General features: G+C 35.4%; 1 protein-coding gene across 1 annotated transcript in view; it reads left to right on the forward strand.

Annotated features, from left to right (window-relative positions):
- Positions 1-22,944, forward strand: part of ARHGAP12 (Rho GTPase activating protein 12) — a 129,746-nt gene that overhangs the window by 62,017 nt on the left and 44,785 nt on the right. The window contains exons 2-5 of the mRNA XM_007942463.2: positions 2,788-3,051; positions 9,065-9,205; positions 10,615-10,695; positions 22,544-22,669. Coding sequence (XP_007940654.1) covers positions 2,788-3,051; positions 9,065-9,205; positions 10,615-10,695; positions 22,544-22,669 — 612 coding nt within the window. The remainder of the gene's footprint in view (positions 1-2,787; positions 3,052-9,064; positions 9,206-10,614; positions 10,696-22,543; positions 22,670-22,944) is intronic.

The raw sequence follows: 22,944 nt of genomic DNA on the forward strand, positions 1-22,944 counted from the left end.
TATTTCTGACAATTTAGTATTAATCTTCTGGATTTCTATCTGTAGATTTAGAATCATTTCTAATTTTTCATTTATTTTGTCATTTTGTTCTTGTATTTTTTTCCAAAATTCCTCCAGGTTTTTTTCTGTGTTTTCTTTGTTCTATCTCTCAATCCTTTGAAGATACCTAAATATAATTCTTTTGAATTCCTTATCAGAGAGTTCCAATGCTACTTCTTCCTCAGGGATATGTTCTGGGTCTGTATCCTGCTCCCCTGTTTCTACCACTTTAACTTGCTTCGTTGTGTGGACTGTCATGATCTGTTGTCTCTGAGGCATCGTGGCGTTGTTGTATTTAGATCTCTGTTAACTGTTTGTGAAGAGCAGCCAAGGGTGATTCAGGCTCTTCTTGGTGGTTTTTTATCATTGGCCCTTTGATGGAGAAGGAGGTAGTGGCTTTCGCTCAGTAAGTGAAGTTGCAGGAGGTGTGAGTGTAGTTGAGTCTTATGGGGACTGTTTCTGTCTCCCAGTCAGTTAGACAAAAATTATAATTGAATAACGATCAAAAAACTAGAAGCACCTGGACAAAAACCACACCATATAATGAATCACACAGGAGCAGTAACCAAAAAAAGAAAAATGGGAAAAAGAAGAAGAAAAAACAAGAAAACCTGCAATATCTGGGGATAGGGCACTAAGAGGAAAAAGGTAGAGAAGGAAGATAATGACGAAAAAAATGGGAAAAATGCAAAAGGAAAAACAAGGAACAGGGTTAACCACGAGAAAAAAGGGGAAAATTAGGGAAAAAAAATAATCCAACCAGGAACAGGGAAAAGAAAAAATGCTGAAAAGTAGGACCTGTAAGGGAAAGAATAAAAATAATAGTAAAAAGGACAAAAGTATTAATAATAATAGTTGTTTTAAAAAAGGCAAATACAAGCAAATGAATCACCAGGAAAAAAAGCGAAAAAGAAAAAAAAAAAAATAGGTGGAGGACAGGGCAGGGCACCCAGGCTCCGTCTGAGCACACAGACTGTGATGGAGTTCCTGTGGGCCTAGAAGGTAGGTGTGAGTGGGGGATGGCTGCACCTGTGATCACCAAGCAGGTGTGGGGTATAAGAGTAAGAAGAGGAATGTCGCACCTTTTCAGTCTTGCAGGTCCCGAGTGTCCTTGGGGTTGCTGGAAAGCAGAACCTCTTCTTAAGCCCCTGGATTCTTGGAGAGTGCTGTCTCTTTAAATATCCAAAATCCTCAAGCTGCTTGTAATATTCAAAATGGCAGTGCCCTCCAGACCGATAAAGGCCACAGCTCAGCCTGCCTTTCTCTTCACCTTCTCTGTTTATTCTCCAGCCACCAGAACAGTCCTCTGGGCAGTCCCTGGCTAGCAGGACTGATTTTTAGGTTAATTCTTAGGTCCTACCACCACTTGGGAATCTCTAAGCTGTCTGTGCCGTGCTGTCAGGATTGCTCAGGATCGCTGCCAGACCGCAGCTCCATCTGTCTCCTTTCTTGGTATTTCCATGCAAATTCTTCTGCTAGTTGGGGTTTCTTCCAGTTCTATATCCTTCCCTTCAAGGCTCAGGGGTCCAGGATTATCTTCTGGGTCTGTGTTAATTGGTTTCCCTTTTCTTTGGTGAAGAGGGTCTGTGCAGACTTTCTGCCTAGTCTGCCATCATCCCTTTTCTTGATTTTAAACCATGCAATATCCCCTTGTTCTGTTTGCACGACAGCCTCCTGGTTTGTGTACAGGTTCTTCGTGAGTACAGTTAAATGTTCTGGAATTCTTTTGTTTGCAATATTATCCATAATTTGTTATGATCCACACAGTTGAATGCCTTTGCATAGTCAGTAAAATAAAGGTAAACATATTTCTGGTATTCTTTGTTCTTAGCCACGATCCATCTGGCATCAATGATGATATTCCTTGTTCCACATTCTAAATCTGGCTTGAATTTCTGTCAGTTCCCTGTCAATATACTGCTGCAACCATTTTTGGATTATCTCCAGCAAAATTTTACTTGTGATATTAATGATATTGTTCAATAATTTCCACATTCTGTAGGATCACCTTTCTTTGGAATGGGTATAAATTCGATCTCTTTCAGAGAAGGAATAGAATCTTGTAAATTCTTAGCTTAAGTATTTTTAAGCTTTTATGTTTGCCTTATATTCATGATTTCATATTAGATCTTTGTTGTTGTTGTTGTTGTTTGCCGTCGAGTCACCCCGACTCATAGCGACCCCTCCTTGGGTGTCCGAGGTGGTATCACTACGGAAGTGTAGGATTGCCCAACCTTCCTTCCGAGGAGTGGCTGGTGGGTTTTAGAACATAATTTTTTTTTATTACTTTTTGAGTCAGTGGTGATCTACCCATTGACTTTTTCTATTTTAAAAAATTACCTAAAATCATAGAATTTTAGAGACAAAAGAGACCTTGATGATTTAGTGTAATTCTCTCATTTCAAGAGATTTGAGGATTCAGTCTTAGAGAAATGAGGTTGAGGCAGTCTTACCTAGCATCACACAACTTGCTAGTACCAAATTTAGATCCTGACTCCTAGTCAAATATTCTTTCAGGGTAAAGGAAAAGGATAAAGCACATTTTGGATTCTGATAGAAGTCCTCACCCACCCCCTTAAGACTATGAATATTAAAACTGTTACATTGTTACTTCCTTAGAATACATTTATATGCATATTTTTAAATTAATTAGTATGAGTGTTTATAAACCTCGTGTTTCATTTTATTTTGGTTTGTAAATGTTATATGTCATCTTATACTTGAATATTCAAATGTTTTTTTCCACAGGCAACTACACCTCCAAATCAAGGAAGGCCAGATTCTCCTGTATATGCTAATCTACAGGAACTGAAAATATCCCAGTCTGCTCTTCCCCCTCTTCCTGGAAGCCCAGCAATTCAAATTAGTGGAGAATGGGAAACTCATAAAGATGTTTCGGGGCGTTATTATTACTATAATAGAGGAACACAAGAAAGAACTTGGAAACCACCCCGTTGGACTCGAGATGCAAGCATAATCAAAGGAGATTTCCAAAGTTCAGGAGATCAAGAGGTATGAACAATTAAGGAATCAATCAGTCACAGTCAGCAAACTTTCTCATTTCATTGTTTAAAGACAAAAAGAAGTGAATAGGTTTGTTTCTTAGTATCAGTACGGTAGAATGTTTGCCTTCTCTGAGAAACTAAATATCCTTTCCAAGCTTTACTTACATCAATGCTAATTACCCTCTAATCTCTTGCTGGTGGCTAAACTTGTAGTGTGTTTACTAGTTTGAGAATTAATTTGATTAAAGTTGCCTGGTGCCAGTGCTTTCCTGTATATATTAGATTCTTCTTCAATCATTTTTGTACAGTGTATCATTATTGTATCATTATTGTACAGTGTGACCTAGCCAAATAAATGGAAGTAAAACTATTTAAAAGATTAAAACAGAAACTTTTCTCCATTGGTTTGGTATGACTACTAAGCTACTTCTCACATTTTCTTCTTTCTTTGGCCAGAGGCACTGGAACACTTTTTATTTATATGTAAGGGAAGTAATTATGATATAATAAATACGCTTTGTTACATTTGGAGCATTCTGTAAGTCTACTAGTTCACTTTAAAATCATTATTTTTTCTAAACAAGTCTTCATACTGTTCTTACTTCCACCCCTAATTTCACATTCCCCCATACTCTTGGAGGAGAGGATGGTGCAATGAATTGGCCATCTCTTAGTAATCTGGAGAGATGCCCGGTGAGATATGCTTTGGGACCTTTGAATATACAGGAGATGCTTGAATAGAATCGATGTAATGAAGTTAAATCTGCTGTTTGGTGGACTGGAGATTCTGCTGTTATAGAGAGTAGCTAGTTTGTACAATAAAAGCAGAGATCCCATCAGGCAAGAGTTGGAAGTGTCAGGTAGCTTCTGATAAAGAAGCTAAAAACTTTTTGTAATTAATAATCCTCCCTTGTCCTATTTTATAGTTGGTAGTAACTTGTACTTTTAGTATTCGAAAATGAGAGGGAGGATAGTAAGACAAATTGTTTATGAGTAGCTATAATTAAGAAAAATGTTAGCAAAATTTTATTTGGATTATAAAAGAAAGATTTGAAAATAAACCATGCTGTGTATCATTAATAATAAAATAAAATCTTAAAATTTTGGAATATTAGGAAAAGGGCAAACTATAGAATAGCTTAAAGAAATTAAATTCTTTAATATACACAGGAACTTTTTTAATAGGCTGTTTCTTAGCTTGCTTTTTCAGTAAATAGATAAAAGTGATATGTCTGTCAAAGTCTTGGCTTATATTACTAGTCTTTGCACAAATTGTATAAAAATAGATATTTCCAAAGTAGCTAAGGCACATATTCCAGTAGCTTCTCGAAAGGTTGGACATGGGAGATAAAAATCACACTGTGTGTGTATGTGTGTGTGTGTAAATGTCTGTATTCTGCTTTCATATTTAATGATTTGTCTGGGTATAGAATTCTAGTTAGAAATCATTTTATCTCACAGTTGCAAGGCATTTTGAACTGTATTTTATGGGCATCTAGAGCAGCTACTTAACTGGGGAATGTTGGAAACTTTAGGTCTATCCTTTTAAACTTGTCAGATTCTCCATAAACTCATTGTCATTGAGTCAATTCCAACTCATAGTGACCCTGTATGACAGAGTGTAACTGCCACATAGAGTTTTCAAGTCTATAATCTTTACAGAAGTAGGCTGCTGCATCTTTCTCCCCTGGAACAGCTAGTGGGTTCAAGCTGCCCATCTTTCAGTTAGTAGCCAGATGCTTAACCAGGTGTCACCAGGCCTAGCTTATATTCTCCATAAAAATTGTCAAGTCAAGTCTTCTGTCTAGAAAGGAGGAGTTCCCAGGGTCTTGGTAGTCACCATTCAGTTTGGATATAGTCCCTTAATTTTCTTGCTTTCTGTTTGTTGCCCTTGGCCCACCTGTTGTGCCTATTATTTCCAAACCCAGAATCCTTCTGTTTTTGACTCTTAAAAAAAATAAATCTCTATACTTTCTCTAGGGTAGAAACAAACAAACAAAGCCAAACTCACCGCTGCCCAGTTGGTTTTGACTCACAGCGACCCCTTCTTGGGTTTCCAAGGCCGTATCTCTACGGATGTAGGTTGCCCAATCTTCCTTCTGAGGAATGGCTGGTGGGTTTGAACCATCAGGCTTCTGGTTAGCAGTCAGCTGCTTTAGAAACTACACAGGGCATATATAACCAACATAGGAGGAAGGGGATTCTGGAATTTTAGTCTTTTAGTACACCTGCCCTCACCCCCAGAAAGATTAATACTGTCAGTTCCTGAGACATTTGAGGATTCTGCTGTGTAAACTTTTGGCTTTCAACTCTGCAGCCTCTCTACCACCCCATACCTAACCTTGCTTTTTAGATTCTACTTTCTTGAATCTCATAATTCAGTTATTTGTCCACCTGCTTTTCAACTTCCAGAGTTTTGTGACTCTTGTTTCTTCTCTTCTCTCTGTTCTTGTGGGTTTTTGTCTTCTTAAGCAAAGTTCTTTATTTTAGCATACTTCTTTATTTTAGTGGGATTTGAGAGGGAACAAGTGTTTAGTTTTCCATCTTAACTCAGCAGCTTATTATTTTACTGGTTACTCTAAACCAAAATCAAGCTTAGTGCCGTGGAGTCAGATCAGACTCATGGTGATCCGTCCTTGGGTTTCTGAGGTGATATCATTCTGGAAGTATATTGCCCCATCTTCCTTCTGAGAAGTGGCTGGTGGGTTTGAACTGCCAGCCTTCTGGTTAGCAGTCAGATGCCTTAGGCATTACACCACCAGAGCTCCTAGTGGTTACTCTCGAAGAGTGTTTTTCAGTTGGGGCCATTTTTGCCTTCCAGGGTACATTTGATAATGTCTGGAGACAGTTTCGGTCATCACAGCTAGGAAGTGGTACTTGTTTCTATGGGTTAGAGGCCAGAGTTTCTGGTGCACATCCTACAACACACAAGACTGTTCCTGTCTGTCAGGGATCGCATTTTGTCTACCAAAACAGTGTGTTTTCAATCCTAACCTCTGTGCCTATGGTTATAATTCCATCTTGGAATAGATTGTCTTTGTTATGTTAATGAGACAGGATTAGTGTAGGGTGTGTCTTGAGTCAGTTCTCTTTTGAGAATAAGAGAGATTAAACAAGCAAGTGGAAAAGCAAAGATGGAGGATGAGAGATGCTAGGACCCATGAAGATCACCCCCGTTTAGAAACTAAAAGAGACATGGACTTTGCTCCAGAGCTAGCAGAGAGAGAAAGCATTCCACTGGAGCTGGCACCCTGAATTGGACTTCTAGTCTTCTAGACTATGAGAAAATAAATTCTGTGTGTTAAAGCCACCCATTTGTTCTTACAGTGCTCTTATAGCAGCACTAGGTAACTGAGACACCATCTGTACTTTGAAAAGTTTTAAACCAATAGTACAGTTTGTATACCATTTTCCCTAAATCTAGGTTAACCACTTAATAACATTTTGCCACATTTGCTCTATTTCTTTCTTCCTTCCTCCATCTAAGCCCCTTGTATATGCACACACACACACATATGTATGTAGATATATACATATATGTGTATGTGTGTAAATTTTTTCTGAACCATTTGAAACAGACAACGTAATACTCCATTCTTTAAGTATAAGGACATTTAATTGCAAAACAAAATAAGTTTAGCAGTCAAAAATTTAATATTGGTAAAAAATTAATATTATTTAATATACAATTAATATTCAACTTGTCAAATAATATCTTTCTAGTGTTTTCCCTGCTGATGAAGACTCCAGTGGAGAATCATATATTCCATTTATTTGTTATATCTTTTTAGTCTTATTTTATATTTGGTTTTTGATTATTCCAATATACGAAGTCTTTTGAGAGTCTGATTATAATGTTTGTCTTTCTATTGACTCTCATTGTATATTTTGTTTTCCATATCTCCTATGTGTTTAATGTGAGTTTATGTTCTTAGAAATTCATATGCAGGAATTCTTTTATGTTAGGATGAAGAGTGGATTTACTCAGAGAATTTGTTTTCCTAGGAAACTGGTATCCCAAGAACCTTTGAAAGAAAATTTTCAACTTTACTTTCTTAAAGTCCATCCAGGTGATAGTAATTTATTATGGTTACTGAATATCAGGAAGATTCCTATGATTTCCCTGGTGTAGAATAACATTTCTGATTCACCCATAATCTGTGGATTTAATTCTTTGGGGTCCCAGTTTTGTGTTGTGTTTTAAACTCTATCTTTGATGATCCTGAGTGCTGTCCCCCAACACTTCTGCTTGGCCTTGAAAACTGAAATTCTAGTTGGTGGTTTGGCAGATGCCTTCAAGGAGAAAGTTGGTCTTTTTGTTCTGCTTACCTCTCTGGATCCTTGCTTTCACTTAGTTTTTGACCTCTGGGTATTTAGTAACTAACCTCATGCTCTTGATGAATTTATTATTTTTTTAAAATTTATATAATATATAGTTATAGCTATTTCTGTCTGCACGATCAGTTGGAGTACCTACCTGCCATTTTCCTGCAAATGAAGAGTTCACTGTAGTACCCTCATATTTCGCAGTGGATGCAGAGTACATACACCCCAAAGTTTCTAGTTACCTAGTAACTAGTTATTTAGGATAAGTCTGTTAACATTTGGAGAGGGCTTGCTAAATATAATCGTAATTTTGATTTCATTGCTATTAAATCTAGCTAAATACCAAGATCCTAAAGCCACTCCTGGTTCTTTTCAAGAGAGAATGGAATATCTTATGCACCAAAATTGCATATTTTGGTGAGCATTTTGTCAACTAGAAAGTCATAGTTATGAAAAAAGAGATTCAGCTATTTTGATTGTTTCTTAAATTGGTTTTACCAATCAGATTGCCCTTTTAAATTCCTTTTCTGAAGATTTGTATTATGTTTTACCTACATGAGCTTACGTTTTCAGTGGTCTTAATGAAATAGAAATAAAGCTGATGTTAAATTTTCCATTTTTTAGAAATGTTACTTTGCAATAACATTTGTAGTTCTTTGTACAGTGTTTCTGCCAAGTTGTCTATGTTAGTTTTGTGATTATATCAGTATTAGGCTATTTATATCTTTAAATTACTTCTGCAGCCTTGAAAATCTTTCCATCTTAGTGTCTTAGACCAAATTATGATGGTAAAAGGTCTGATTAAGATTTAATTGCAGAAAAAATTGTACCTGGAGATGATAGAGAGGATCATTTGCACATGAAAGTTAACCTAAGAAATATTTATTAAATTTTAAGTGCAGTAAGCAAAGTGCTATTTAGTCATACTATGATGCTTCTTTGAGAAAATGTAGTAATTTCTGTTACCACAGTCTTCTGAGTTGCTTTTTAAATGTGTCTGGAGTTTATGTTACTTACTCTCTTTGTTTCCAAAGTCAATTTCTAATCTGACTCTATATTGTATTTGAATTTTCTTAATATTACTTGTTCTTGTTTTGAAGTTTAGCTTACAACAATCTTTAATAAGCACATGGTTAAATGAGTTAGGAATGCTTACCAATAAATTAGAATGTGAAATGTAGTACCACAAAGAAAGTATTTTTTCCTACACATTCTGCTCAAATACAGTTCAAGAAATATCTGTTGGACACTTGTTTGTCAGCTGTTTGTGGTAAGTTGGTGAGTGGAGTTTTCAAGGAACTTAGTCTAATCAAGCACCCTCATTCACTCCTCTGTTTACGTAAATTTAGGTGTGTGTACACATACACACACCCCCTGCAATTTTTTACCTGATGTTAGCTGGAAAGCAGCATTAAGTGAAGGCAGCATTTTGTCTCTCTCTAGGCTGGAAACACTGTTTTCAATTTTATTATGGTTAATTTTTCTAGGGTTACACTAATATGATAAAATAACTTATTAATTTTAATCACTTACTGTTGTACAGTTACATACCAGTTTTTATTTTAAAATTAAATACATAAATATATTTAAGCATCTTAGTGTACTTAGAGCCTAATAAAGTTGATCTCTTAGATTTTCAAATGCTGAATGCTTACACTCAAAGAAGAAAAATCCTTGTTTCTGACTATTTGTAGCTTCTTTCATCAGAAGAAAACTACCACAGCATTTGTTACAGCCAGTCAGATAGTCAGTGTGGTTCTCCTCCAAGGGGTTGGTCAGAAGAGTTGGATGAACGTGGGCATACCTTATATACCAGTGACTATACTAATGAAAAGGTACATTTTTTTTTCCTCATGTGGTATTTCTTGACAGAATCCTCTTATAAAATAGTTGTGCACTAAAGTTTTAGTAGTACTAAGTAAACTCCTAAAAATATCCTTCACTGAAATTGTATAATTATGCCAATTGACATGCGAACTCAGTATAACTGATTCATGGTTTAAAGATCCTACAATGATAGTGATTTTTATGGTGTTGATGCCCATTCAAGACAGACCATGTAAGGGTAGACTTTCTGTTGAGTGTCATCTGTTTATACTTCTTTTATAAGCATACTGTTTTACATTTTTCTTCGGGAATAGTTTTTTGAGAATAGTTTTCTTAGCGTGCCGTTAGTATATACTATCTCACTGGCTATACATCTTTTTCTTTTATAACCGAATTTATGTAAAACAAAAATCATGCATCTAGTATTTTTTGGTTATTTAACTAGTTTGGAGATGAATATTGAAATTTTATGTGTATATTAGTATGATATCATCTGCTGGAGATCTGATTGGTTGTGATAGTTAGGGAACAGAACTTTGGGAGTAAATAGGGATAGGCTTTTACCTCCCCTCTCTCTTTCCTCAATTATTTGACACTAGAAAATATAGTAGTTTTCATCTATTTGACATTCATGATCATACGTCTGCATTAGCAATCTTTATTTAGTCTTTCCCCCTCTTATTCCCTGTATTGTGTTGCATGAAGTTCTGTTGTTACTGTTATTTTTAAATCCTATTGAGTAAGACGTGTTGATTATAAGTTGGTTACAAGGAGGAATTCTTAAGGGTTTGTATAAAGCGAGACATAAATTATTCTGTAGCTTTATACTTAATGATTGAAAAAGATCCCCTTTTGTTAATTTCTCAACCTTGCTTTCAGGGTGGCTGAGTTTACCTGTGGTCCAGAACAGTGTATGTCTATGTATCTATATGTTATGTTTTCTTGATGTTAATATTGTTAAGTATTGCTTGAATCCCTATTTGTGACATTGGATTAAAGAGAGAGAAAATAAACTCACCTTTACTAGTGAGTATACTTTTTCTTACCAAGTTTTGCATACAAGTCTATTGTTGTTGTTGTTGTTGTTTGCCGTCGAGTCAGCCCTGACTCATAGCGACCCCTCCTTGGGTTTCCGAGGCAGTATCACTACGGAAGTAGGATTGCCCAACCTTCCTTCCGAGGAGTGGCTGGTGGGTTTGAACCACCAGCCTTCTGGTTAGCAGTCAAGTGCTTTTAGCCACTATGCTACCAGAGCTCCCACAAGTCTATTAGTATAAGTTAATTTTTTTTCAATGTTCATGACTACTGTCATCTTGAGCAAGAAAAATAAAACCTATAAGCATCGTATCTAATTTCTCTGATCAGCTTAAAAACACTTTTATTTAAATTAAAAATAATACCTATTGTGTTTTTATAGTGGCTCAAGCATGTTGATGATCAAGGTAGACAATATTACTACAGTGCAGATGGATCTCGATCAGAATGGGAATTACCAAAGGTAACAAACTTTAATACTGAATTTCTATTTAACAATAAAATATGAAGTAATATCTAAAAATGGTTTTCAACAAATTTGTTTTTGAATTTTTATTCAACTTTTAAAAAATAGCAAGACTGTAGTTTTTCAGAGTTTCTTGAGAATAAATTTTTCTAAAACATGCATTATCATATAATGCTGATTATTCTTATTTAAAAATTCTTTCAGTTTAACTTGAAATCAGTTTTTGTTGTTATTGGAAGAAAGAATTCTCTTCAGTGCAAATAATGCCATCTTATGTCCAGTTCTTTGCCAGTGCCATAATTCAAAGGCATCTACTTACTCTTCTTTGATTTTCCTTATTCATCATCTAGCTTTCTCATCACCTCATATGCATGTTTCTTAGAAGGGAGCATGGTAAGACTTAATCTCATATACTTTGGACATGTTATCAGGAGGGACTTATCCCCTGGAGGACAGCATGCTTGGTAACATAAAGGGCCAATGAGAAAGAAAGACTCAATGAGATGGATTGACACAGTGACTACAACGGTGGGCTCAAATGTAGCAACAGTTGTGGGGAGGCGGGTCCAGGCAGTGTTTCATCCTGCTGTACATAGGATTGTTGTGAGTCAGAACCAACGTGACAGCACCTGACAACAACCGTGTCCAGTTATCTTGTATTTTACACATGAAATTGGTCTTAATATTTAAGCTTTTTTTTTAATGAAAAAGAATAATAACTAAAATGTTCAAGTTTATCCTCTTAATGTAAATGTGCACCGTAATTGAGTCAGTCATTGGCTAAGATAGACAGTATGTGTTGATACGATCACCTAGTTGGATATCTCTTTTCAGATAAGTACACCAAGGCTATTTTTCTGTATCTATGGTAATGGATTTCGAAGTGGTCATATACATGTCACTATTAGTACTTGAAACAAATGGTTTGCACCCGACTATTACCAAAAGATTGGTGCTTTGAATCCACCTGGCATTACTGCAGAAGAAAGACCTAGCAATCGATTACAGCCATTGAAAACCCTATAAAGTGCATTACATTTCTACTCTGACACACATGAGATTGCCATGAATCAGAATCAACAGCAGTGAGTTTGGTTTGGTATTATTACTTGAGATTATATTACATGATACAAAAAAAAAAACACCAAACCAAACTCATTGCTGTCTACTTGGATCTGACTCACGGCAACACCTCCTTGGGTTTCCAAGGTGGTATCACTACAGAAGTAGATTGTCCAACCTTCCTTTCAAGGAGTGGCTGGTGGGTTTGAACCACCAGCCTTCTAGTTAGCAGTCAGATGCTAATTGATATATTATTTTAACTTTTTTTTTTTTTTAAATCAGGTAAATCTGTAGTGTCAGTTGTTACATGTACTTTTGTTTTTAAAGAAAATTGTTTAAGGATAAAAGTCAGTTTAAAGCGAAATACTAATAATATAAATGATACGTGGATATAGAAAAAAACAGCTGTTTTGAAATGGCTGAAGGTTGGGAAACACTAATATAGTAAATAAACTTAGTGATAATAAAGATTCTTTCTTTATGTGAATGTTATCTGACCTTACATTATTTGATACTACTAGGATGAGATTGTACATATGAAGATATCACTCTTTAAATATACAAAACCAGTTTTGGATTAAAAAAAAATCATTACTAATTTGTACTTTAGAACTTGATTTTCAACATAAAACCATATTCACACTTTAAACTTTGAAGTTGTGCCAAGCATTCACTATACCTATAATAATAATAATAATAATAATGACTAGGAAAATAACATCCAAAGCTTAGTATGGCTGTACCAAATTTTAGGGGAAAAGAAGTATATGTAGTAAGATTAATAGTATTTTTGTTTTATTAGTGTACTGGGAAGAAGTCACGAACACTGTCGGATACTACTTTTCAAAACTAGTATCATCTATAAAAGCCTAACACTAAGTTATTAAGTTGGAAAAGAAAATCTTATGGATAACAGTGGCCAAAATATATAATATTTTATGTGCATGAGTTAGGATAGGAATATTATGAAAACATAATTATTCAGTTACAGCTATATAACAAAATGATGAGTTCTTTTAGGCCTATAATAAAGTACAAGGTCTGATTTTAACTTAGAAGGAACGAGAAGAAAGATCTGGTAAGAGTTGAGCTTAGTGAAATGGTTTCGGTAATTAAAAAAAAACAAACAAACCAAACTCACTGCCATCAAGTTGATTCTGACTCATGGTGACTCCCATTGGGTTTCCGAGGTGGTAAATCTTTACAGAAGTAGATTGCCCTGTCTTCCTTCTGTGGAACACCTAGCTGGTGGGTTTGAACCACCAGCCTTTTGGTTAGCAAATTCCTTAGGCACTACGCCACCAGAACTCACTGGTTTAGTTTATAGAACACCAATATTTAATTAGGAGCCCTGGTGGCATAGTGCCTAAGGCATTTGACTGCTAACCATAAGCCTGGCAGTTCAAACCCACCAGCCACTCCTCAGAAGGAAGATTGGACAATCTACTTGTGTAGAGATACTACCTTGAAAACCTTAAATAATTAAAACAAAAATATTAACTATATTATTTCACTTTAAAAAATTGCATTTTCACTCTTACCAGTATTTGAATTACCAGTTGAGTTATAGAGGAATCTTATATGGAACCATATCTTCCTTCACAGTGCTTTCTGATTCATTGGAGTAATGAGATCAATCACAAGGCTTCTTCTGAGTGATTTTTCCAAGGTCAAGGTATATTAAAGGGAGGAGCTTCCAGGAGCAATTTGGGATGTTAACCAATGGGTAAATACTCCTATTGAGTTTCTTATTAGCTCTTATACTCTTCCTAGGTAAGGAGAATTACAGGTCCAATATTAGGAAACCTCCTCACTTCTGGAGATGCCTTAGGTGAAAAAAACAATAGAGACAAGGGACTGAGTTACATGAACACTTCAAAGGGTAGTTGAACTGCAGTGGAAAAGGGTGCTGAGCATGACCAGTTTAAGTCCTCAGTTCTGTGATAGCATTTTATTTCTTCCCACTTTTGGCCACTTAGGATAAGATATCAGAGGATCTTTGACACTTTATTTATTTTATTGTGATTTGGGTGAAAATTTACAGAGCAAATTCACTTTCCATACAGCAGTTCACATACACTTTGTCTCAGGACATTGACCACAATTTACCACAATGCGATATCTCCCCTCCCACTTCCTCATGATAGTTACCTCTTCCCTGTGTCCATCCCTCCATGCACTCCTGCCCCATGAGCTGTCTTCCTGTGCATAAGCAGCCCTTCTTTCTCCCATGATTATTGTTCTCTCCAAGGAGTATATCTACCTCAGATAAATATTCAACTCATATGCTTGTCTTTTGTTTGGCTGGAAGCCACAGGTGTGGGTTCAGTTCTAGACCTGAAGGACAGCTAGGGGCCATAGTGTCAGTGGTTCCACCAGGCTCTATTTGACCAGCAAAGCTGGTCCCCCTCTTTTATTTTTCTTCCAAATGATTTTGAGTTTTGTTCCACATTGTTCTCCCTCTCTATCCAGGATTTCCTACATAGATCCCCTTCCAAGTAGTTGACAGTGGTAGCCAGGCACCATCTATTTCTTCTGGTCTCATAGTCGTATAGGCTGCAGATAGGATGGTGTACCAGTCGCTAGGACTAATTGTTTCCATGAATTCTTGGTTTTCCTCATTCTTCTTTGCTCTGGATGAGGAGAGACCCATTGTTGCATCTAGATGGCAGCTTGCAAGCTTTTAAGATCCTTGTCGCTACTTGCCAAAGTAGGAGGTGAAACAATGTTTTGTGTAGGATGTTATGCCAATTGAGCTTGATGTCCCCTGCGACTATGGTCCCGAGCCCACAGGTTCAACTACTCAGTTCCTCTGTGTAGCTGGCTGTGCCCAAGAAGTGCCTACAGCCTTGCCCCTTGTCAGCTCTACTATACACCTGGGAATTCAGATCATACATATAAACTTATAGGACCATTGTCTGCCAACCCTATACATGGTCTTGGGTATACCCCCCACTTCATAGACATACCTACTAGTTCAGCCTGTCCACCCATCTGTCCACCCATATACCCATGTTTGCCTTCACTGACAATGCAGTACTGTATGTCTTTGGCACTTTCTTGACCTTCCAATAAAATTGGATGTATGAAAGAGGCTTTAGTTGGTTCTAGTAGAAATGAGAAAATAAGGAAAGGGTTAATGAGGAAAATACTCTAGAACTTCTATTTAGTGTGTTGTTACCATATGATAAAGAGAAATTACAGGTTAAATTTTATACCTTAAGCAAGTTAATACTTAACAGTAAGTATAAAATAAGTTCTTTTGGATAGGTTTGTATCCTCTAATGCAAATGTCTTCAAGGAAATATTAGCAAATTGAATCATGGGCTATATAAAAATTATCATTTCACTACATACTAAATGTATGTTCCAGGAATGTAAGGCTGATCTGGTATTTAAAACTCAGTCTTTGTAATCTACCACATAAACAGTCAAAATGAGAAAAACCACACTATCTGAATTGATAAACAAAAGCATTTGACAAAATTTGACACCCATTGTCAATAAAAACTCATAGCAAATCAGGAATAAAAGGAAATTTCCTTAAACTAAAAACGGAAGTCTACAAAAAAAAAAAAAAAAAAACTATAGATAATTTCATAGCCATTGGTGAAAGACTGCGTACTTTACAGTTGGAATAATGGAAGTATATCTGCTCTCAACTCCGTACTGCCAGTGCAATAATAAGAGAAGAAAAGGAAGCAAAGGGCATGCAAGTTAGAAACTAAGAAATAAGCTATTGCAGTTTGAACCCACCAGTTGCTCTGTGTAGAAAGATGTGGTACTCTGCTTCTGTAAAGTTTACAGCTTTGGAAACCCTTTGGGACAGTTCTACTCTGTCCTACAGGGTCTCTATGAGTTGGAAGTGAATTGACAGTAGTGGGTTTGCTCTGGTTTTATTTGCAGATGACATGATTTTCTGTAGAAAATACCAAGTAATCTAAAAAAACCCAGAAATCCCTCTTAGAACCAATAAGTTTAAGTGGTATGATACAAGATCAACAAACACACACACACACACATACAAACTGTTTATCAATGCAAAATTGGAAGCTGAAATTACAATACCATTTATAGTAACTCCCCTCTCCCCACCTCCAAAAATCTCCCAAAATATACACATGCTAAGAAACTATAAAATGCTGATCAAAGAGATCAAACAAGACCTGAAAAAAAGTAAAATTTGAAGACGTAACATAGTAAAAAATGTCAGTACTCCCCAAATTGACCTATAGATGTAACACAGTTCCTATCCAAATTCTAATAGTAATTTTTGTAGATATGAACAGTAAGATTCTGAAATTTATAGGGAAAGGCAGAGTAACTAGAATGGTTAAAACAACTTTGAAGAAGATTAATAAAGTTGGAGGAATCATATTGCTTGATGTTAAGACTTACTATATAGCTATAGTAATCAAAGACTACTGTGGTATTGGCAGAGGAAAAGATAAATGGAATTGAACAAACAGAAATATGCCCAATTGATTTTTAACAAAGATTCATAATCAGTCCAATAAAGATGGGATAATTTTTTCAACAAATTGTTTTGGAACAGCCCAAAAGTGAACTTTTGATCTTAACTGCATATCTCAGTCAAAATGAAATAAAATTAGATTGTAGATCTAAATGTAGAAACAAAACCTACAAATCTTTTAGAAGAAAACATAGGAAAAATCCTCATAACCTAGGCATGGAATTCTTAGACATAACATTGAAAGCACAGTCTGTCAAAAAATTGATAAATCGTATTTCTTTTTTTTTTCCACAAGAAAATTATTTTTCCTCTCACAAGAAAAGTTGTTTTTCTTCCCACAAGAAAAATTCCTTTTTTCCCCCACAAGAAGTTACTTTTTTGATAGATTATATTTCATTCAAATAACAAACATTTGTTCTGTCAAAGACATTGTCAAGAGAATGAAAAGAGAAGCTCCAAATTAGAAGAGAATATTTGCAAATCATATATCCAGCAAAAGACTTGTATGCAGAATATATATAGCACTCTCAAAATTCAACAGTCAAAGAACAAATTAGAGTTAAAAAATGGGCCACGGACTGGAACTGAAACTTTCCTGAAGATGATATAATTAGCATGTAAACACATGAAAAGATGTTCAACATTATTAGCCACTGAGGAAGCATAAGTCAAAACCCATAATGAGGTGATATGATACTAGAATGACTGAAATAAATGAATAAATTTTAAAATTTTTTGGGAAAAAAAATGTGACAATACCAAATGTAGAGAAACTGGATCTCTCATACGTTGATGGTGGGAATGTAAAACAGCAGAACCATTCTTGAGAACAGTTGGGCAGTTTCTTATAAGGAAGGATAAGTACACGCTCTGTCCATATAATTTAGCAGTCTCACTTCTGGATAGTTGTCTGAGATAAATAAATACTTAATGTTTCCATAAAAGCCTTACATGAATATTGTAGCAGCTTTATTTGTATTAGTAAAAAACAGAACAGAAAAATACTGATTGGATGGTACATTTACATAGTAGAATACTACTCAGCAATAAAAAGATGAAGAGGTGACACACATTGTATGGATTAATGTGGAAGATACTTTGCTGAGTGAAAAAAAAATTAGTCTTATAAGGTTACATCTTGTCTGATTTTACTTATATAATATTTTTGAAATGAGAAAATTTTAGTGATGAAGGTAGGTTTGGTAGGAGAGGGTGACTCTCAAGGGTTTGCATGAGGTAGTTTCCTTGTGTTGATGGGCCAGTTCTGTATCTTGATTGAGATAGTGACTATACTGATTTTATACATGTAATAAAATTTTATATAACTATATACCAGAAAAAGAGAAGTGTGCGTGAAAACTGTTGAAAGTGTATTATGTCTGTAGTTTCTCTACTAGAATTGTATCAAGGTCAATTTCCTGGCTTGATAACATTGTATATAAAATAGATGGAAACTGTGTAAACCACAGCTTGATGAGAATATACTGTACAATTTTGCTATTTCTCTGAGTCTAAAATTAACATAATTTTTTTTTAAAAAAAGTCTTAGAGGAATAGTATGGATAATTTACGCCACTAAAATTTTGAACATAGAAGTAATAGTTAACTTAGAAAAAAACACAAAATATGAAAATTGTTGCAAAGATACTACAAATCCTCAGTAAATTAATGATCAGTAAAGAAATAGAATTAATAATACAATTAATAATAAAAATATTATGCCTCCAAAGATAACAGCTTCAAAAACTTTTATTTGTGAATTTCCAAAACCTTCAAGGAACTGGTAATTTTTATTTTATATAAGAATAGGAGGAGAAAAAGCTACCATACCCAACTTGGTTTTTTTTTTTTTTTTTGATTAATATAACTATAGAATCAACCATATGTAGTCAATAGAAAAGGGGAAAACTATACATCAGATTCACTTATGAACACAGATTTAAAACTCATGAATAAAATATTGGCAAATTGAATTTAATCAAGGAGGATTTATAGCAGGAATGTTTTCAAATTAGAAAATCTCTTAATATAATTTTTATAGAGACCCCTATCATTCCTTAATATCTGTTCTCCCTTTCTTTTTAATAGTAGGGTTCTGTGAGTTTTAGCTGGGTACATGGCTTTCCATTTGAGACTAGATTTCCCAGCTCAGTGTGATTTGAACAGAGTGATATATGACCTGGAAAGCCAGGCTAATGCAGATTGTCCACTTCCTTCTTTTCCTCCCTTCTTTTTTTGGCCATTAACATAGACATGATGCCGTGAGCTAGCTTTAATCATGTGAATGAGAACAACACCTTGGCTGAAAAATAAGAAGAAATCTGTATCCTTGAATGACCTCTGGAATGGAGCCACCTATGCATCCTTGCCTGCTTGCCGTTTTCTGTGCTGTTACATGGGGGAAATCCAGTTTCTCTCTGTTTAAACCACTGTACTTATCTGTCTCTGTTACAGCTGATTAGCTTACACCTTAACTAATGTAGAGCTGTGCCATATTGATAAAATTAAAGAGAAAGAAGCCATGTGCTCATCTTAATAGATGCCAAAAAAAATCATTAAATTCATATCACTTTCCTTTCATTTTGAAAAATTTTAGTGTACTAGGTTTAGATTAGGAGCTCTGGTGGCTTAATACCTAAGGCATTTGACTGCTAACCAGAAGGCTGGCCACCAGCCACTCCTCAGAAGGAAGGTTGGGCAATCTACTTCGGTAGTGATACCACCTCGGAAACTCAAGGAGGGGTCACTATGAGTCGGATCCGACTTGACGCCAGTGGTTTGTTTGGTTTTTTTTTTTTTATTAGGTTTAGATTTGATTTGTTGTGACCTGATAAAGGTTATCTATCAATCTGCAGTAAGTCTCATATTTCATATTGTGAGTAATGAATCTTGTCCAACAGAGTTAGAAATTTTTTTTATCACTGCTTTCCTTCAACATCAATGTAAGACAAGAAAAAGAAATAACACAATTGAAAAGGAAGAGATACTGTTCTTTTATTTCTTTAGAAAACTGAAGAGAATTACAGACTTAAGACTGATCGTAAACAATAGTTTAACTTAACTAGTAAAGAATACCTGCCTTGAACATTGTGCTTTTTTTAAAGAGTGCCTAAGGCATATGACTGCTAACCAGAAGGCTGGCAGTTCAAACGCACCAGCCATTCCTTGGAACAAAGGTTGGGCAATCTACTTCCATAGTGATACCGCCTCAGAATCCCAAGGAGGGGTCACTGTGAGTTGGGTCGACTTGGCAGCAGTGTGTTTGGTTTGTTTATCTGCATAGAACCAAATTGGCAGCAGTAACTCGAAAGTTTAGATAGGAAACTTAAGGGACAGTGAGTTTCTGTTAATGGAAGAGAAACAACTCAGAAAAAGGAGGATGAGAGAATGGTTGCACAGTTTGAAGAATGTACATTGTCACTGCATTGTACATGTAGGAATTGTTGAATTGATGAATGTTCTGCTGGGTATATTCCCAACAGTGATAACAAAAATAAAATATATATGAAAAAAATAATGAGAGCACATATATTAGATTAAAAAAAAGAAAAGTTGTAAAAACTACCCATTTCACTAGTAAAAAGTCAGTTTGAAAATGTGATAGGAAGAAAAGATCCTACTTATATTAATAGCAGCAGCAACAAAATCCTAACTTAAGAATACACCTATTAAAGATTTGTAAGATCTTGAAGGAAACTTTCTTTGTTGGTTATCAGGGGTAGGAGGGGAGAGGTGGGAACACTGCAAAAATAAATTTAAGAAATAAAGATTTATGAGGTCTTCATGAAGAAAATTTCAGAGCAGAATTGAAGGGCATAAACAAAAATCTGAATAAATGGTACAATATACCATGATCTTGGATTGGGAGCTTAATTTCATATAACTATTTTCCAGTTAATCTTTAAGTTCAGTGCATTTCCATTTAATATTGCCCCTCTCACCTGCCCCCTTCCCCCCATTTTTGTGGACCTGATTGTAAAATTTATATGGGTAAAAATTGTCCACAAAGAACTAACGTATTCTTGAATAGGGAGAAGAATGAGGGGGGATTTTGTCTTTTTGAGGTGGTTCCTGCTGTGGTAATTAAGATGGGATAGGAATCCCTGGTGGCACAATAGTTAAGCACTTGGCTGTTAACTAAAAGTTTGGTGGTTCAGACCTATCTAGGGGCTCTGTTGGTGATCTGCTTCTATAAAGATTATACCCAAGAAAGCCCTACAGAGCAATTTTCTTCTGCAGTATGGGGTCACTATGAGTCAGAATCTTCTTGATGGTACCTAGAAACAACAGGAGTTCCTGAGTAGTGCTAATGGTTAGACACTGAAAGGTTCGTGGTTCTGATCCACCAGTGGCACCTTGGAAGAAAGGCTTGTGATGTACTTGTGAATCATCACAACCATTGAAAGCCCTGTGGAGCACATTCTACTCCAACACCCATGGCATTGCCATGGGTCATAATTCACTCGGTTAGTAAAGACACAGGAGTTCCTAGGTGGTTCAGATGGCTAACACATTGGCTGCTAACTAAAAGGCTAGAGGTTTGAATCCACCCAGAGTCACCTCTGAGGAAAGGCCTGCAATTTACTTCCGAAATATGAACCATTGAAAGCCCTTTGGAGCACAGTTCTCTGACACACATGAGTCTCTATGAGTCAGAATCAACTTGACATCATCTGGTTTTTAGAAAGGACACACTATAAGCACAGTTTAAATTGTGACTACTAACCAGTTTAATTTTACATTATTTTTGGTGCCACATAGAAAGGATTTCTAAACAATTATTGTAGTAATTATAAGAGTCAAACACTAGATTTCCATTGAAGTTCATATACAAGCTTACATAAAACTCCACATTTTAATTATTACTAAGCATGACTATATTGAAGGGAAAATATAGCCCTGTTTAATGATTTAGTCTCTTTCCATTTAGAGATGTCTAGCACAGAATCTTTTTTCTTTTTTGGTATCCTTTAAGCTTTGTTTTTAGTCAGAACTTTGTGAACTTCTCTGATAAGTTTTGTTTGTAAAGGAACAACAAATTGGAAACAAACTCTTATATATAATTGCCTGTGTTTAGCTAGGAAGAATAGCTTTGGGAAGCAATTTGAGGGGCTTGCATGGACTCCTTTTGGGAGTAAAGAAATGATATATTGTAGAGAAAGATGTTGGAAGATTTTTTTAATATTAAAAAATAGCACACTTGTTGCCATAAAGTCGAATACAACTCAGGGCAACTCTATGGATAGGGTTGTTGTTGTTGTTGTTGTTTGCCATCGAGTCAGCCCTGACTCATAGCGACCCCTCCTTGGGTTTCTGGAATCACTAACCTTTCATTTGGCAGCCAAGCATTTAACCACTGTGCCACCAGAACACCTATTAAAAGGGAAAAAAAAGCCCTCAAATAATACAATATAATCAGGGTAATTGAGATTTGCATGCTTTTAGGGGAGAGGGATAGATGTTAGGTATCCTCTGGTTCCAGGAGGAAGAAAGTAGCCCTTAAAAAGGCTAATTTTCTTTTTTGTAATTTATTATTTAAAATTTATTGAAATTGCCTTTATAAAACAACTTAAGACCTTACATTTTTAAAGTGTTTTCTTTGGTACTCTACATGATATTTCAAACATGTGATTTAACACCTTATTGATAATGTGTTCTTAATTTTATATTAATATTCTGTGGCAGTGATTGCCTATCTTTTGTATACAGCAAATATATTTAGGATTGATCCTTAAACTACACCATCTCTGCCTTTAGACTTGCTTAAGTTTTACCACATTCAGTAGTATATTTGGCTTATAAATGAAAGCAGTGACAAACACAAAACAACAAAACCCTTAAATACAAGATACTGTGTAAATAAAGGTGTTATTTGTAAAGCCTATACTAAAAATTGAACTCATGTAGATTTTAGAAGTAGACGGAACTTTAAATAATCAATTCCTTTAGTGACCTCACTTTATAAGTTACGATAGCTAATACTGAGCGCCTACTATCAACACAGTAGATGGCACTTTTTATACTTTGTTTAATCTTTACAGCAACTTTGTAAGAGAGGATATTTCTGTTAAAGTTGAGGAAACACAGACTGAAGGAGATGAAATATTTTGCCAAAGATAACAAGTTGGTATCTAATACCCAAATGCATGATCTTTTCAATTGTGCTACAGTGCTGGTGAAAGATGAGAGAACTAAGGCCAGAAAACTTACAGTTGTGTAATATGATAAACTTTGTAAAAGTCTTGTATTATCGTGTTAAGGTTCCACTTTTGTTTCTGTAATTTAAGAGGTATGTTTTATTTTCTTTAGTACAATGCTTCATCTCAGCAGCAAAGGGAGATAATTAAAAGTAGGAGCCTCGACAGGCGGCTGCAGGAACCAATAGTATTAACAAAGTGGAGACACAGCACAATCGTATTAGACACCAATGACAAGGTAGGACATTTTCAGAACATTTTTGAGAATTCTGGCAAGTTCTTTGTGAATTATATTGTATAATGAATTGTCATTGGCACTAATATTTCATATCTCGTTTCATGTGTGTTTCTGTTGTTAAATGTGGTAAGTTGTTTACTAAAATACCTTATTTCTTCTAAAACATCTGAAGTTTTTGATTTACATATATGCTGAAATACAACTGTATCATGTATTTTCCCCTTAGCAGAATTTCATACCTTGGTAATTATTCTTTTACTATATTTAGCATCAAT

Source organism: Orycteropus afer, unplaced genomic scaffold, assembly GCF_000298275.1.
Source record: "Orycteropus afer afer isolate SDZICR_OR568_19922 unplaced genomic scaffold, OryAfe1.0 scaffold00090, whole genome shotgun sequence".
Taxonomy (NCBI): Eukaryota; Metazoa; Chordata; class Mammalia; order Tubulidentata; family Orycteropodidae; genus Orycteropus; species Orycteropus afer.